This window comes from Procambarus clarkii, chromosome 25 (assembly GCF_040958095.1).
Source record: "Procambarus clarkii isolate CNS0578487 chromosome 25, FALCON_Pclarkii_2.0, whole genome shotgun sequence".
Lineage (NCBI taxonomy): Eukaryota > Metazoa > Arthropoda > Malacostraca > Decapoda > Cambaridae > Procambarus > Procambarus clarkii.
This window is the reverse complement of record NC_091174.1, coordinates 2712043-2727652: the sequence shown is the minus strand read 5'-3', so window position 1 is coordinate 2727652 and position 15610 is coordinate 2712043. Positions and strand designations below refer to the sequence as shown.

General features: G+C 37.9%; 2 protein-coding genes across 2 annotated transcripts in view; both read left to right on the top strand.

Annotated features, from left to right (window-relative positions):
• Positions 1-15610, top strand: part of LOC138349497 (uncharacterized) — a 691637-nt gene that overhangs the window by 344327 nt on the left and 331700 nt on the right. The window lies entirely within an intron of this gene.
• Positions 292-11947, top strand: Catsup (Catecholamines up). Its single transcript, XM_045739582.2, has 4 exons — positions 292-1454; positions 3135-3334; positions 3792-3867; positions 6098-11947. The coding sequence occupies exons 1-4, from the start codon at positions 572-574 to the stop codon at positions 6289-6291; spliced, it is 1353 nt and encodes a 450-aa protein (XP_045595538.1). The 5' UTR covers positions 292-571; the 3' UTR covers positions 6292-11947.

Below are 15610 nucleotides of genomic sequence, written 5' to 3'. Positions count from 1 at the left end.
TAAATGAACTAAACTAACTTCATGCAAGCTTATTTTTTCTTATTTTGTTATATATTTGTAATGCTTGTTGATATATAACTATAATTTAAAATTTGTATTTATTTAACTAAGATAGTTACCAAATGTAAACGAATGATATATTGCAATATTTAAAAGGAGACTCGAATGTGGTATTGTTGACGCTGTGCCACGTATGACTCATCATGGAGCGTCTTGTGTTTCCTTAGCGCCAGGAGGAGGAGGAGGAGTTAGGAGGCAGAAAGGAAAGGCATCGTTTAACAATATATATTTTATATAATCAATATATATTAGTTTTATAGTTAAATATAATAATCAAATACAACTATAAGAAAATATTTTACATTTCTATCACAGTATTATAGATTAGAAAAATTAAAAAACAAAATTTTAATCAAATGAGAGGTAAACAGTGACCTCAGATTTGTCTCCTCCTGCCGTCCAGGAAAATCTGAAGACGAATCGGCACATCAATATTGGTGGGGTATATACAGCATTGTCCAGTCCTTGCTCCCTCAACAACAACAATATTGCCTTCACGACTAAAAGGAACATGAAACAATTTGTGATTCGAGTGGTTATACCTGTGATATTAGTAGTATGTATATTTATGTCACTTCCTCTGGTGTGCGGCCACGGACACAGCCACGACCACCATGGCCATAGTCATGGAAATGACGAACCTCCTGCTTTTAAGTGGAGTAAACAGGCGAATGAACCGTACCACGATGAAGAGCCTCACGCCCACCATGACCCACACGCCCACCACGAGCCACACGCCCACCATGACCCACACGCCCACCACGAGCCACACGCCCACCAGGACCCACACGCCCACCACGACCCACACGCCCACCACGACCCACACGCCCACCAAGAGCCTCCCACCCCCACGGGAGGTGCCCCTCATAATGTCAAATTACCAAAATCCAGCATATGGGTTGAGGCAATTTGTGCAACTCTACTTATTAGTATAGCTCCATACCTAATTCTCTTCTTTATACCTGTGACGAACCGCAAGGAACATGAGCCTTATCTTAAGATCCTTCTTGCCTTTGCCTCGGGTGGCCTTCTCGGGGATGCATTTTTGCACCTGATTCCTCATGCACTTATGGCGAAGGCTGCAGCAGGCAGTGGTGACCACTCACACTCACATTCTCACTCTCATTCTCATTCTAACACCCACGAGGGCAGTGGTGAGGCTGATCATGGTCATGACATGAGCATTGGGCTTGCTGTGTTGGGTGGCATTATCGCATTCCTTGTTGTAGAGAAGTTTGTGCGGATTTTCAAGGGAGGTCACTCGCACTCGCATGCCATTCCAGTGTTGCAGGAAGAAAAGTCTAAGAAGAACGCTGAAGAGAAATCAAATGGAGACAAGGAAAAGAAGAATGACAAAAAGAAAAACTCTAAGCATTTGACCAAAAAAAATGAAGGTACGCACAATATTGTATTATGAACTTGAAGCATTTGCTTTGTGAGGTTACCATTTAGGGTAGATGTGAACTTGGTGGAATTTTTCTTTTTGATACTGTACATACAATTTCTATGAAGGTTTCCTCCTTATGGACTGCATGAGTGATGTTGGTGGGACTTGGTTGGAAACTTAATAATAGGTTGTGATCATCTTGTATTAAGACAAGCCGCCAGCTTCCTGTCCTCGTCGAGGCCACTAGTTTGTTAGTGGCCCTCAGATAAATTCAGGTAAATAATTGATAAAGAAATACCAGTTTTAATATTTCCACTTCATCCTTCAACACCAATTAACTAGGCAAATATATATTAGTGTGGAATGATGTTCATAATACTGGGTACAGTACTAATTTTTTGAGATTACCAGGAATGGAAGAACAATACCTGTGTTAAATACGTGTAATGTCTTCATATTGCCAGAACAACAATGGAGGATTTAGACGTTCATAAATGATGGCCACATGTGCGTACATACAGTACAATACTGTATATTGTTGTACGTAATGGCCAGGGTACTTTAACAAGTCCAATTTTCTTATTACAGTTAAAAAAAAAAAAGAATGATTTTTCTTATGCACGATATTTTTTGTTAGTTTTGACTAAAAAAACAAAAAAAAATAATTATAAAACTAACCTAACCTAAGAAGTTTATTATTTCTCAGTACAAATGCTGCCTAACAGATAAAACTAGGCCTAAGTAAGTTGAACATCCTGATGTCTTTAATTTTATTCTTATGAGGAACAGTAGTAAAAGAGAGAAGATGTGTAATGTATCTTCATTTATTTTCCATTGTGTAAAACTATTTTGGAAAAAATATTCAATCATTAAAAAGAACAAATTACAAAGCAAAAAAAAATTGCTAAAAATATAAAAAAGACAATTTAAAAAAAATTACAACTGTAGTATAAATATCAAAGATCAAAACGATAAAAGGTACATACTTGCAGGAGGCAAAATGTGTAAACAATGGCATCTGTCTTGAGGTTATCTTGAGATGATTTTGGGGATTAGCGTCCCCGTGGCGCGGTTCTCGACCAGGCCTCCTTTTTGTTATACATCCCCAGGAAGCAGCCTGTAGCAGCTGTCTGACTCCCAGGTACCTATTTACTGCTAGGTAACAGTGGCATTAGGGTAAAAGAAACATTTTGCTCATTTGTCTCCGCCTCCAAAGGGGTTCGAACCCGGAACCTCAGGATTACGAATCTGAAGCGCTGTTCACTCGGCTGTTGGCTGTCTAGGCCCAAAATTGTTCAACTCTGGTCTGTTTTTATTAATACAAATAAATTTCAGTGTGTTAAGGTCTAATCTAGAAAGAACTAAATTGGTTCAGTTAAGTCACTTGGTGAAAAGGTGAGTCATGACTGCACAGTGATCATGTACTGCAGAAGATGCTATTTGCATAAGTGACAAACCTGTATGGTAAGAAATGCCAATATATTCACAGCTACAATGTTTATTTCATGTAGTATTCCCCACATATCAAACATAACTCATCTTAAAAATATAGTACACCAGATCTGAAATCAAAGGTTGAATGATCTGTTGTATTTGTAAATGTATTTAAAGTGCAGTGTATGCAAGGGTACATTTGATTAGGATTACAGTACTTTGTTAGATTATGAAATTACTTATTCTTTTGCAGGGGAGATTAAGGTTGCAGGATACCTCAATCTTGCAGCTGATTTTGCCCACAACTTGACAGATGGTCTTGCCATTGGGGCCTCATTTCTGGCTGGCAAGAGCATTGGGGTAGTAACTACAGTTACTATCTTTCTTCATGAAATACCTCATGAAATTGGAGACTTTGCTATCCTTCTGCAGTCTGGATGTACCCGAAAAAAGGTGATTATTTGTCGAGTACTAGTGTAACCAAACAATTAATTCACCTGCTAAATCTTTTCCTCTGCATTGAATGTTTATTTCACTAATATTTTTAACACAAATATGCTACAAATCATGGATTAAGTCATCACCTGCTTAAGTTGTCATATACTGTATCTTGTTGGCATCTTATAATTTTAATTGGAATTGAACATTATTAATAACAGGGGGTAACACATGATCAGAAATTTCCCCCCTCTGATGCCTTATCACGCTGTCCCTCTGTTGTCTGCAGTTTATTTATAAATAAATAAATTGTATACAGTATATATATATAAATATATATATATAATATATAAATATATAAATAATATATATAATCTGGTTTCTAATGTGCTCTTAAATATGGTACTGTACTGTACTACTGTATATGTGTAGTACTGTACTGTGTTTTATTCCTGATTATTTTCCATTTCAGGCCATGATGCTACAGTTGCTTACAGCTGTTGGAGCTTTAACAGGAACCATAATTTCCTTGTTAGCTGAGGGTGCAGGTAAAGCTTCCTTTATTATACTAGTACAGTGGAACCTCAAATAACGAATTTAATCCGTTCCGGCGCCGTGATCGTCATGTGAAACGGACGTCATACAAAACAAATGTCCCCATTGACAATAATGGAAATCAAATTAATCCGTTCTACCACCGAAAAACATCAATATGATATTCGGTTTTAAATAATGGAGCAGCCTACCTTACATTGAACAAACCTTTATGACATTTTTCTTTCTTCGAATTTGTTCAATATTTTTTTTTCATTTGTCTTATAGCAAAAGGTTCGTTCAGTGTTTGGCAGGTGGGCTGCTCTATGTTTCTTAAATAAAAACAAAAAAACGAACAATAAAACAAACAGTTGAAACAATTTGAAAAACGGACAAATGCCATAAAGTTTTGTTCATTGTTTGTCGGGTAGGCTGCTCCATTATAGCCATCTTTCTTTGTTTCTAATGTGTTCCATTTGTTTTGTATTTTTCATTTACGTCTCAATAATGGAGCAGCCTACCTGCCGAACACTGAACGAACCTTTTTGACATTTGTTGTATTTCAAAAAAGTTCATTTCTTTTTTCTACAAAAAAGTCAATGCTTTGCAACATCTCAGTAGTCACCCCTTTATATCCCAGCATCATTAGCCTTTAAACAAAAACGAACATAATTTATTTGCATCGTCAGAGGCGTCGGAGAATGCGCAAGCAGCAGCACGACCCCACCATGTGGTGTCGTTGTTATTCAAATGAGCGGTCACCATATGAGACGAATTGTCGGCGATTGGGCCAGTCGTTACCCAAAATGTTCGCCATTTGAGGCGATCGTTATTCGAGGTACCACCGTACAGTATTTTTCATTTCAGCATTTCAAGTGCTAAAAGCATCATGTTTACCTACAGGATTTAGAGTATATTTCTGGGCTAATTTATTTAGCACAGTTCAGTACAGTATATGTTTTCCTGGAGAGAGCCCCTTCAGCTCACCGGAGCTATCCGGGCTGATATGAATGTATTAGACCCTGGCATCAGTCAAATCGAGTGGAGTTCTTAGGCCTACCAGGGACCACGAGCCAGAACCTGGCGCTCCCCTCATAGAGGCACGATTGGCGTCAGTCTTGCATTTCTTTTCCCTTCTCAAGCTGTCTTTGGACTGGCTTGAGGATGACGTGGAGGCGCTTTGGGCTGATCCTGGGGTCAGGTGTGCTAGTTTCGGCGGTGTGGGCATCGGCTGCGCTATTGAAGTTGTTTGCGCCTATCCTGCGGGAGGCAGTATCTCTGTTCTTTGCTTCTAGTCATGCGTGTCGGCAGGTGGTGCTCGCTTAATCCGTGGAATCTATTATACAGTAGCATAATATATGTTGACCAAACCACACTAGAAAGTGAAGGGACGACGACGTTTTGGTTCGTCCTGGACCATTCTCAAGTCGATTGTGAATGGTCCAGGATGGACCGAAACGTCGTCGTCCCTTCACTTTCTAATGTGTGGTTTGGTCAACATATTTCAGCACCGTTATTGTGACTCCTCGTTTGCATAGTATAATATATATTAGTACAGAATAGGTATATTAGTCGGTCCTATATTAGGTATAGGAGTACCTAAGCAACAGAAGACAGCGAGTCACTGTGAGGGGTAAGGTCGCAGGGATCAGTCCTTGGACCAATACTGTTTGATATATTTAAATGATCTCCCAGAGGAAATAGACTTGTTCCTCTCATTGTTTGCTGACGATGCAAAAATTATGAGGAGGATTAAGACAGAGGAAGATAGTATGAGGCTACAAGATGACCTATACAGACTGAATGAATGGTTCAACAAATGCTACTAAAGTTCAACCTAAGTAAATGTAAGGTAATGAAACTAGGTGGTGGAAACAGGAAGCCAGACACAGGATACTGAATGGGAGATAAAATCCTTCATGAAACGGATAGAGAAAGATCTAGCTGATATCATGACAAACCTGTCTCCTGAAGCACACATCAAAAGAATGGAATACGTTAGGCAGTTATGTGGTGAAGGCTGACACCATACACAGTTTCAAATGTAGATATGATAGAGCTCAGCAGGCTTAGGAATCTGTACACTAGTTGAATGACAGTTGAGAGGCAGGACCAAAGAGCCAGAGCTCAACCCCCGCAAGCACAACTAAGCGAGTACAAAAACTAGGCGATTACAGTTCGCTGAATCAAAGCTGCACTGTATTTCATTTTAGTCCCTAACTTAAATTTTTTTTTCTTTGACAGATGAATCTGCCACAGCATGGATCCTGCCATTTACTGCTGGAGGCTTCATTTACATTGCAACTGTATCTGTCATCCCAGAGCTGCTTGAAAACACTCGGTTCTGGCAGTCTGTGTTTGAGGTAGTGGCCCTCCTGAGTGGTGTAGGTCTTATGATGGCTATTGCATACCTTGAAGAGATGGGTCATGACCATTGAAAATGTATCATCTTTAGCTCATTACTAGTAGTGCAGATAATATAACATTCTGTATGTAATATTGATAGCTGTACATTTATGTTGAATATTTGTTGAAAGCTTCTTGCTGTATTATGTTCCGTTTTCATTTGGAAGGAACTATTCTGAAAATATACACTTGAGAAATATCTATCTTTGTACGGTACATGTTTTTTTCTGGGGGAAGGGGGGGGGGTAACCCCTTCAGGCTCCCTGTAGCTATTATAACACTGATTCAATGCCATACTATTAGGTGTCATCAGTCATGGAGTTCTTATTGGCCTACTGGGGCCCCATGAGCCAGAACCTGGACCTCCTCAGAGAGGCATGGGGAGCGGTGGCACTATGAACACCTTACTTTTTCTGCCACCAATTTCTGGGGCTTACCCAGAAATTGGTGTTAAATTACATTAAACACTTTTTATTTTCTTTATTATGGCTTGTAGTTAAAAAAAATAAACACCTTAAATACATGCACGGACTCACAAGATGGTTATTGGCTTGCTTTTTGTAATTCAGAATTTGCTTTGAAGATTATCTTGAGGTTATCTTGAGATGATTTCGGGGCTTATCGTTCCCTTTTGTTACACACCCCCAGGAAGCAGCCAGTAGCAGCTGTCTAACTCCCAGGTACCTATTTACTGCTAGGTGAACAGGGGCACCAGAGTGAAAGAAACACTGCCCGTGTTTCCGCCTCCACTGGGGATCGAACCCAGAACCTCAGGACTACGAATTCAGAGTGCTGTCCAATCGGCTGTCAGGCCCCTAAGATATATATACTGTATTTTTTTTTTACAGTGCAGATACAGTACTAAGATAAAATTCTTGTAAATCTAAATAAGCGAAGAACTAATATATATAATTTATTACAGTACTCTTGAATAATTGTATAAGGGAAATAATGCAAGAAAGATGCTATTCAAAGATGGGACAAGAGAGGCGATGGAAACTTGATTCATCATATTGTAGAGTACTATACATTTTTGATCACTTAAAGTTTACATATTGGATGACCTGCAATCATTTGTTGACTACACTCATATCATTTGATAAGTTTATTCTTGTAACTTTGAGTGAAGAAGTTTTAGTTTGATAGAATTTGTCACCTTGCACAATCATTTACTGCTACTTAAATAGTCTATAGATGAGTAAAAAGGAATGTGTGTGTGTGTATGGGGGTCTTCGAAGCGACCGATTCCTCAAAGGTTCCTGATTTTGATGAAAGATGGCATTAGATACAAAAAAAGGAGCATAAATTTGGCTGGGGGCACCAGTCACCAGGAGTCACACAAAATGTGATGCACATTTATCATGCACTGTTGCCACTCATTATCAGAGTATCCTCAAGTTTCTTAATTTTATAAATTCGCGTATCAACTTTGTTGACACCCTCTGTATAGCTGATTAGCACTAACCAAAGGTACTCGAATTCTTGATAGACAGGTCTTCGTCTTGCCCCTACCACGTCCATAGTTAGGATTTAGCAAGCTGCCATTTATCAGTTTGTCATCACACAAGATGAAATGTAAATACTGTAATATTAGAAGAACTGAAAATTTTTGAGCACAGTATGATGCTTGGTGCAAGAAAATATAATAGTTTCTCACCCAAATATCCTCTTATCTTGGTGGATATTGATCTTACCTATGTGGGACACATTACTGCTTCCAATAAATTTCCATTTTGTCGATAGCTACTGATAGGTAAGGAGGTTTAAATTAAATGAGCTTTCCTATTAAGTGCGATAGCTCCAAAAAGCTCATAATCAGACATCTATAGAACTGTAGGGCCAAAAATAACATAGTATAATGATGTTTCAACTTGAGTCATGTGTGAGAGTTAACTGTTGTTGGATCTTCTAAAATATATATAAATGTAGGAGCTTCATTACTTTTTTGGAATGTGTATCTTTATTATTAGAGACTGTGTTATCCAAACATTGTATTTGTTACTTCTGAAATAGAGTAGATGTGAGAAATGGTATAAAAGTAAATAATATTGGGAGTTTTGCTTCAAATATTATTTACTCAATTCATACAATACTTTTCCCCTCCTTTCCCATTTTGTGTCTTCCTGCCCCATGTAAATAAGAAAAAGGGTTGAGAGAATATGCACTAACACATTGTGGTGCTGGACTGGATTACACTTGTACCTCCGTCCATTTCTTTGTCTCTGGTTGTATCCACTCCATAGCCTTTGAACCACTGAAGATAGAATGAAGAAGAACGTCATCACCAAATTCTTCTTTAACATGAGCCAGGTCCTTGTCATGGGTCAATCTAATGAATAAATGTCAAATATTGTTAAATGGACACATTTCTTGCTTATCCAAAAAGTTAAAAAAATGCAAATATGACATCTAACAAAAAAAGCACATGACTAATTACCATCAAGTACTATAGCAATAAATGAGTATTATCTTAAATTCTCACAACTTGGCTAAATGCTCTACATTAATGCTATAAATTCAAAATTTAAAGGTACAGTACTTACTATCCAGTTATGGTGGTTAACCCTTAAACAGCTCCAATTGCTATCAGCACTTAACTCTTGTGCTCAAATTGCCAAATGTGATTTTTTTACATTAGTTTTGTGAACTATTTTTTGTCATCCTCACTCTTGCTTATGTCATGCTTTGGCCGTTGCCCTTCATGTGGGGCCCTGTTCCCTTTCACCGCCGCCTTTTTTTCCACACGGTTGTCTCTCTCAAGATTCTCTCCCGGTTCATGTTACCAATATTTCTTCTTTTGTCGTTTCATACATGTCCCCATTGAGGGTCCCACTTCCCAAGTTTTGTAAAACCTTGACCCACATGGTAAAGGCTTCTACCCCTCCTATAGTTCTGAAATGCCTTTTCCTTGCACACTTTTCTTCACATTCCTGCTCTAATGAAATCTTCAGATGGGTCTAAGACTGCCAAGGGTGTAGGCTACGCCATTATATTTCCTGACCACACCTACATGCAACACCTGCCCTGGAGACTAGCATCTTCATGGCAGAATGTTATGCTATTTTGTATGCTCTTCGTCAATTGCTTTCTTGCTGTCAACATCCTCTTGTTGTAGTTGACTTGCAGTGCCCTCATGGTTCTGGAATCATTAAATCCATTATATCCTATGGTAGATGAAATTCAACATTGGCTGTTTATCTCCAGCAGATTTAAGACAGTTGAGTTTTGCTGGGTTCCCAGCCATTTTGGTGTTTTTATAAATGAGCGTGCAGGATGCTGCCGCTCGAGTCGCTATCCACTCTTGTCCCATCTTCCGTAAAAGTATTCCTTATTCCAACTTTTACCCAGTTATTCATTCCTCCATCCTTGCCTGTTGACAGGGTTGTTGGTAACACACTGCATACTCTTAAGCTTAGTGTCCCCGTGGCCTTCCCCCTACCACTGTAACCAGCAGTGAGAAACGGCTCTTGCAAGGTTGCATATTGGCCATACACGCTTAACTCACGGTCACTTAATGGAGCGCCGCCTTGCTCCTTATTGTCCAAATTGCATTGTCCCTTTTACAGTCGTGCATATCCTTGAGGGTACCGACTTCCAGGACGAGCGTGTATCTTGTTTTCCGACCGTGCCTCGCGATCACTTGTCCCTCGATAGAATTCTTGGTGAACCGGATACTTTTGATATCGTTTGTTAGCGCCCTCTGATTATTCCGCACATTTGATGATGCTACATAGCCTCCCAGTTTGGTGCCTTCTTTGTATAATTACTGGCATGATGTAATTCATATACATGAAGAATCTGTAATTTGCTTTAAAAGGAGAAATATTATTCACTTTCAACCAGAGTTTGTAAAAAAAAAATGGGTTTTATCTCTTGAATAAATAAATAAATAAAAGCCTGTTTAAATTTTAATAGAAATACTGTAAGTTGGCCTTAACAAAAATGAAAATCTAAACCAGCCCGAGATTTATAAAATAAAAAAATCTGGCCCGAGCAGGTGAGCGAGTACCTACCACACCAACCCCGGTTTTAACCTAAAATCATTTCGTAGATATTAGAATGTGCTCATAATACAGTGTTGAGCCTGGTCCCAGGCTGGGCTCGGGGAGTAGAACTCCTGAGCCCTCTCAAGGTATGCAGATAGGCTTAGAAAGGTATGTAGATTGAATTATATTGTTTGCTAGTGTTAATAAACCTTAAAAATTATATAGAAAAAACTTTCATGTCAATTTAATTACAGTATTTTGGTGATGTTCTGTTATTAGTGAACTTTAAAAAGTAGTCTGATGGTAATTAACAAATTCTTCAAATTTTTTGTAAGCAAAATCTTATTTTAACCCATAAAATGCTTTGAATTCTAAATATTGAAAATTTATGCATAGTGTTGAATGCATCCTAGCATAAAATGGGGAGCCTAAATTCTCTTCCGTACTTTATTGAAATTAGTATGGTAAATACAAACAGGCTTAAATTATATAAATCAATGTTTCTATGAGGTCAAAGGTATCATATTTTAACATTCCATGCATTTAATATATAGCTTATAGTTTTATATCAAGGTTTTTTTTTATACTGTACAGTATTTAGATATTTGAGTAATGAAGATAAAATGTAGACTTTGTTGAGCCTGCTTAGAGGCTCTCGGACTTGTAAACAGTTGTCGTGTAAGTGTAAACATCTTTAAATGTTACACCTGTTGTAATACAGTATTATGGTAGTACCAAACTGCGCTGTACAGTGTCCTCGGTTACTAGAAAATATGCTCTTTGAGACATGTATTGCGTTTGTTGTTAGATCTTTATAATATATATACAGTATATGATAAATAAGCTACTTAATTCTATAGAAAGAGAGAGGCTGTGCAAAGAAAAATTTGTTTTAAGAGATTATATTTTTTATATTTTGATGTAGCCTTGAGTAAAAGTAGATTGTTGAATAATTGCAACTGATTAAAATAGATGGCCTTTATTGAAACTAATGAGGTGGAAGATAGTGTAGTGAATATCATATCCAGGAATGTTTAGTAGTTTTGTCTCATCTTCGGAACCTCTTAGAAAATCTCAAAATACTAAAAAGTTGATGGTAAGAATGGCACGATTCATTTGTGTAATAATTTAGTGACCACTACAGACTGATATTTTTATACAGTCTATAATTTGTTAAACTTTCAGTTATTGAAGTATGTATGCAGTTTTCTCTCATTTTGTAATGTTGATATGCTCAAGCTTAATGTTTTGCCATTTCATGTTTGGTTGTTTCCTTTTTACTTGTAGCTTTTCTTGAATACTGACCTTTTTTGTCTCTGTATAATTTTGTTGAGGTGATAACCATATTTCCTAGATACTCTTGCATCTCGGTACAAACACGTTGTGACTGCTTATTTATTTGGTATCCAAATGGATAAATATTTTAAATATTTCATGTGTTTCTTTAAGCTTTAATTTGTGAAGATAATGTGACTAGGAACAAAAGTTTTGGAAAACTCAAGATAGTCTTTTACAAGACAGTATCAAAATTATTGATAAATAGGGAATATAACATTTGCAGAATTATTTAGTGGAATTGGCAGTGCAATGGTTTTATCAGTCAAGTATTTAATCTCAATTTGGAAAATGTTTCTACTGATGGTTCATTTGGTAGTTTTGTTTGCAATAATAAGTAAATGGTTAAATAAACTTTTTAAAATTATGCTGTTTATTTTTTAACTTAATTGCTGTACTTAAATAAGTAAAAATCTTTACTCCAGAATACTGGGAGTCTGCAGCTGACATGATTGCAGCTTTTGAAAAACTCCAAATGTAATTTTTTTCTTTTAAATGACAGATTGATTATGTTTAGCTTGGTGGAGTACATGTCTATCGAAATCCTTTTAAAACCAATTAGAATTAGGAAATGCCATGCAATTTTAAAATGTTTCACACAAGATTAATGAATACTGTAAATAAAATTAACCCCTAAAGTGCCACTCTTATCATATGTTGATCTCCAGGATAATGCGGTTATCATACGTTGATTTTAGTTGCCACAAGATTTTTTATATGTTATTTGAATATGGTTGTACTGCATCTATATGGATTGCATGAAGTTAACATAGACCCACTATATTCTATTTTTTAATTGCTTACATTATACGAGGTCATCGTGTACCACCAGCAATGCTGGTGTTTGAATCTACAGTATTTCTAGAAGTCATTACCCCACACATAGCGGTAAAGCAGCAATTTACAAGAGACTTTGAGCTGTGCCAAGAATAGATGTGCATGCACTATAGGCTTATATACAATATTCACTGTACTCACCTAGTTTAGCTTTGGCTTTTTGGTTCTGCCTCTCAACTGTCAATTGGTGTACAGGTTCCTGAGCCTATTGGGGTCTATCATATCTACATTTGAAACTGCGTATGGCTGTGGAGGGTTAAGCATCTGGCTGTGGAGGATTTGTTACCTACCATCCCTGTGGCTCATTTGGGTACCAAGTTTCCACCTGTGTCCCCCTTGTTCACTACCACCCAAGCTAAATAGTTTCTTTATCTACCCTGTTAATTTCTCAGAAAATTTTACAAGTGGTGGTCATGTTTCCTTTAACTTCTGTCTTCCAGTGTCATGAGGTTTAGTTCCAGTAGTCTTGCCTCGTAGCTCATACCCTTCAATTTGGGAACATGCTTGGAGTATTTTGGAATGGTATGCCTGGTGGCATACCTTTGAACTTTTTCTAACTTCGGTTTGTTTGTTTAGGTATGGAATCCATGCTGGAACTGCATATTCCAGTATTGGTCTGACATGAGGTATACAAGGTTCCAAATGAGCTCTATTGTGACTGTTGGATGTGGTTGACTGTTTTTGCCAATTGTGTAAATAAAGTTATTCCACATATGCCCATTGTAATGGGCACATGTTGCACCAAAAAAGTATTGCTCTAGCAAGGAGCCCATATCTAGTCAAGCATAAAACTAAATTATAGAAGGTGCAAAGGTATGCCACCAGACTGGTACCAGAGCTGATGGGTTACAAGGAGAGACTACAGGAACTGAACCTCATGTCTGGAAGAAAGAAGTTATGTAAGACATGATCACCATATACAAGATTCTCAGGAATTGATTTATTAGATAAACAGTTTAACACAGGTGGAAACTGAGTACCCAGATAAGCCATAAAGATATTAGAAAGAACTTTTTATAGTGTCAGCAATTAACAAATGGAATGCACTAGGCAGTGATGTGGTGGCAGCAGACTCCATACATAGTTTCAAATGTAGATATAATAAGAGCCTAATAGGCAGGAATCTGTACACCATATAAGAACACATGCACACCTATACAAGTACAGTATATATAAGAAAATTCACTTTCGAAAACAGAGTGGTAGACAGTTGGAACACGTTAATGAGATGGTGGAGGCCAAAACCATCAGTAATTTCAAAGCGTTATATGACAGTACTGTACTGGGAAGATGGGACACCACGAGCGTATCTCTCATCCTGTAACTACACATAGGTAATTACCATGATTGATGGTTGAGAGGCAGGACCAAAAGCCGAAGCTCAACCCACACAAGCACAACTAGGCGAGTACTGACCAAATGACTCCCCTCACCCAGCAACCTTCCAGAATACGTACAAAGACTTAGATGTGTGTTATTTCTCTTAGTTTTGAATGCAAATGTATCATTTCCTAATTTATTTTTCTGCACAGGCAGAGGTGCCCCTTTGACCATAGCTGCACTACATGGGTTAATACATACAGAAACAAGTAGTGTACTGTAAAGGTGAATACAGTATTTGGAGAAAAAAAAAGTGATGCATTTTTATTTAATAAATTTGTTTAGCAATGATTACAGAGAGTACATGTATTTAAATTCATGCAAAGATTAAGGAGTGGAATTAAATTACTTGTTAAGAGACTATAAATATGTGAAGCCGGCTTGTGTGGTAAGAATTCCTGGAAACGGTATACAACCTGTTCACTCTCAATACAGTGTGGTAAGTAAATAATTATTAAAAAATGGAGCCGAGCCGGGAAGACGGCAGAATCGTCTAAAGTCGCAAGGTACAGTATTCAAAATAAATATTATGGTACAGTATTCAACTAAATATTCAAGATACCAATAATTGAGCAGAAGGTGAACAATATCAAAGGTATTTGATTCACCAAGGATGCTGACCGACCCCTAGGGACACTAGGAAAGTAAAACACTGAAACAACTTGAAAATCAGGGCACTCAACAAGAAGGTGCAAGACTAGGTGGGGCAATGCAGTCTGGACAAAAGGGAGCAGGATGTTGCTACATTAAGTGACCATTAGTCAGGTGGGTGTGACCAATATGCAACCTAGCCCGAACTGTCTCCCAATGCCTATTATGGTGACAGGGGAAAGGCCAAGGAAAAAGGTCACACTTAAGAGCACACAGTTGATTACCAGTGACGTCAGCCTAATGATCCTGACAATGTTTACGGTAGTAGTTTGAATGATCCGGTAGAAATGTGTTAATGTGCTTCACACTGTCGTGTGCTGTAGAATTATAGGCTCCTGTGATTCTGCTTGCCTACTATATATACTGTACTGTATAAACCCGCTAATCCGGACTATATGGGAAGGACCCCCAGCCAGATTAGCACGTTTTCCAGATTAACGTACTTTTCACCGTGGAATTCCAAAAGTGACCATTCCCAACAATTTTTATACCATAAACAACATACTGTAATCTGAATTGCTACATATAATTATAAAATATTCAACTAGAAACCTCAACTTACCTTGTTGTAGTTCGTCTTCTTCATTGATGCTACAGATCTTGAAGTTAGGAATTCTTGACAATTTATGTAACCTATTCTAACAAAACACTAAAATTAACACTTAAAATTACTGTACAGTTGTTGACCAATCCACACACTAGAAAATGAAGAGACGACGACGTTTCGGTTCGTCCTGGACCATTCACAATCGACTTGAGAATGGTCCAGGACGGACCGAAACGTCGTCGTCGCTTCATTTTCTAGTGTGTGGATTGGTCAACATACTTGAGTCATGTTATTGTGACTCATCGCCAGCTTACTGTACAGTTCAAGAGGCAAAGTTAGTTTTGACTGCCAGTTGCTGAAGCCTCACTGGTTGAAGGCACATAGCTTGCCTGCGACACCTCACTGGTTGAAGGCGCTTGGATTGCCTTTGAGGCCCACTGGTTGGAGGGCCTTTGGTTGCTTTTCTTACCAAATAAGAATCAAGTTTAGCTTGTTTTTTGTGTTCATTGGCCTGCTTTATGATCAGCTCTTTGGTTTACCTCAGGTACTGATTAATGTGTCCAACTTCTGGATGAGCACAGTTGGATGAAAAATGAATTAACAGGTCAACAGAAG

What these genes read in the sequence shown, in the direction of transcription:
- Catsup (XM_045739582.2), top strand. Translation starts at nt 572, where the DNA reads ATGAAACAATTTGTGATTCGAGTGGTTATACCTGTGATATTAGTAGTA. An exon ending in TTTGACCAAAAAAAATGAAG is followed by an intron (nt 1,455 to 3,134) that starts GTACGCACAATA and finishes ATTCTTTTGCAG; the next exon opens with GGGAGATTAAGGTTGCAGGA. An exon ending in CTGGATGTACCCGAAAAAAG is followed by an intron (nt 3,335 to 3,791) that starts GTGATTATTTGT and finishes TTTCCATTTCAG; the next exon opens with GCCATGATGCTACAGTTGCT.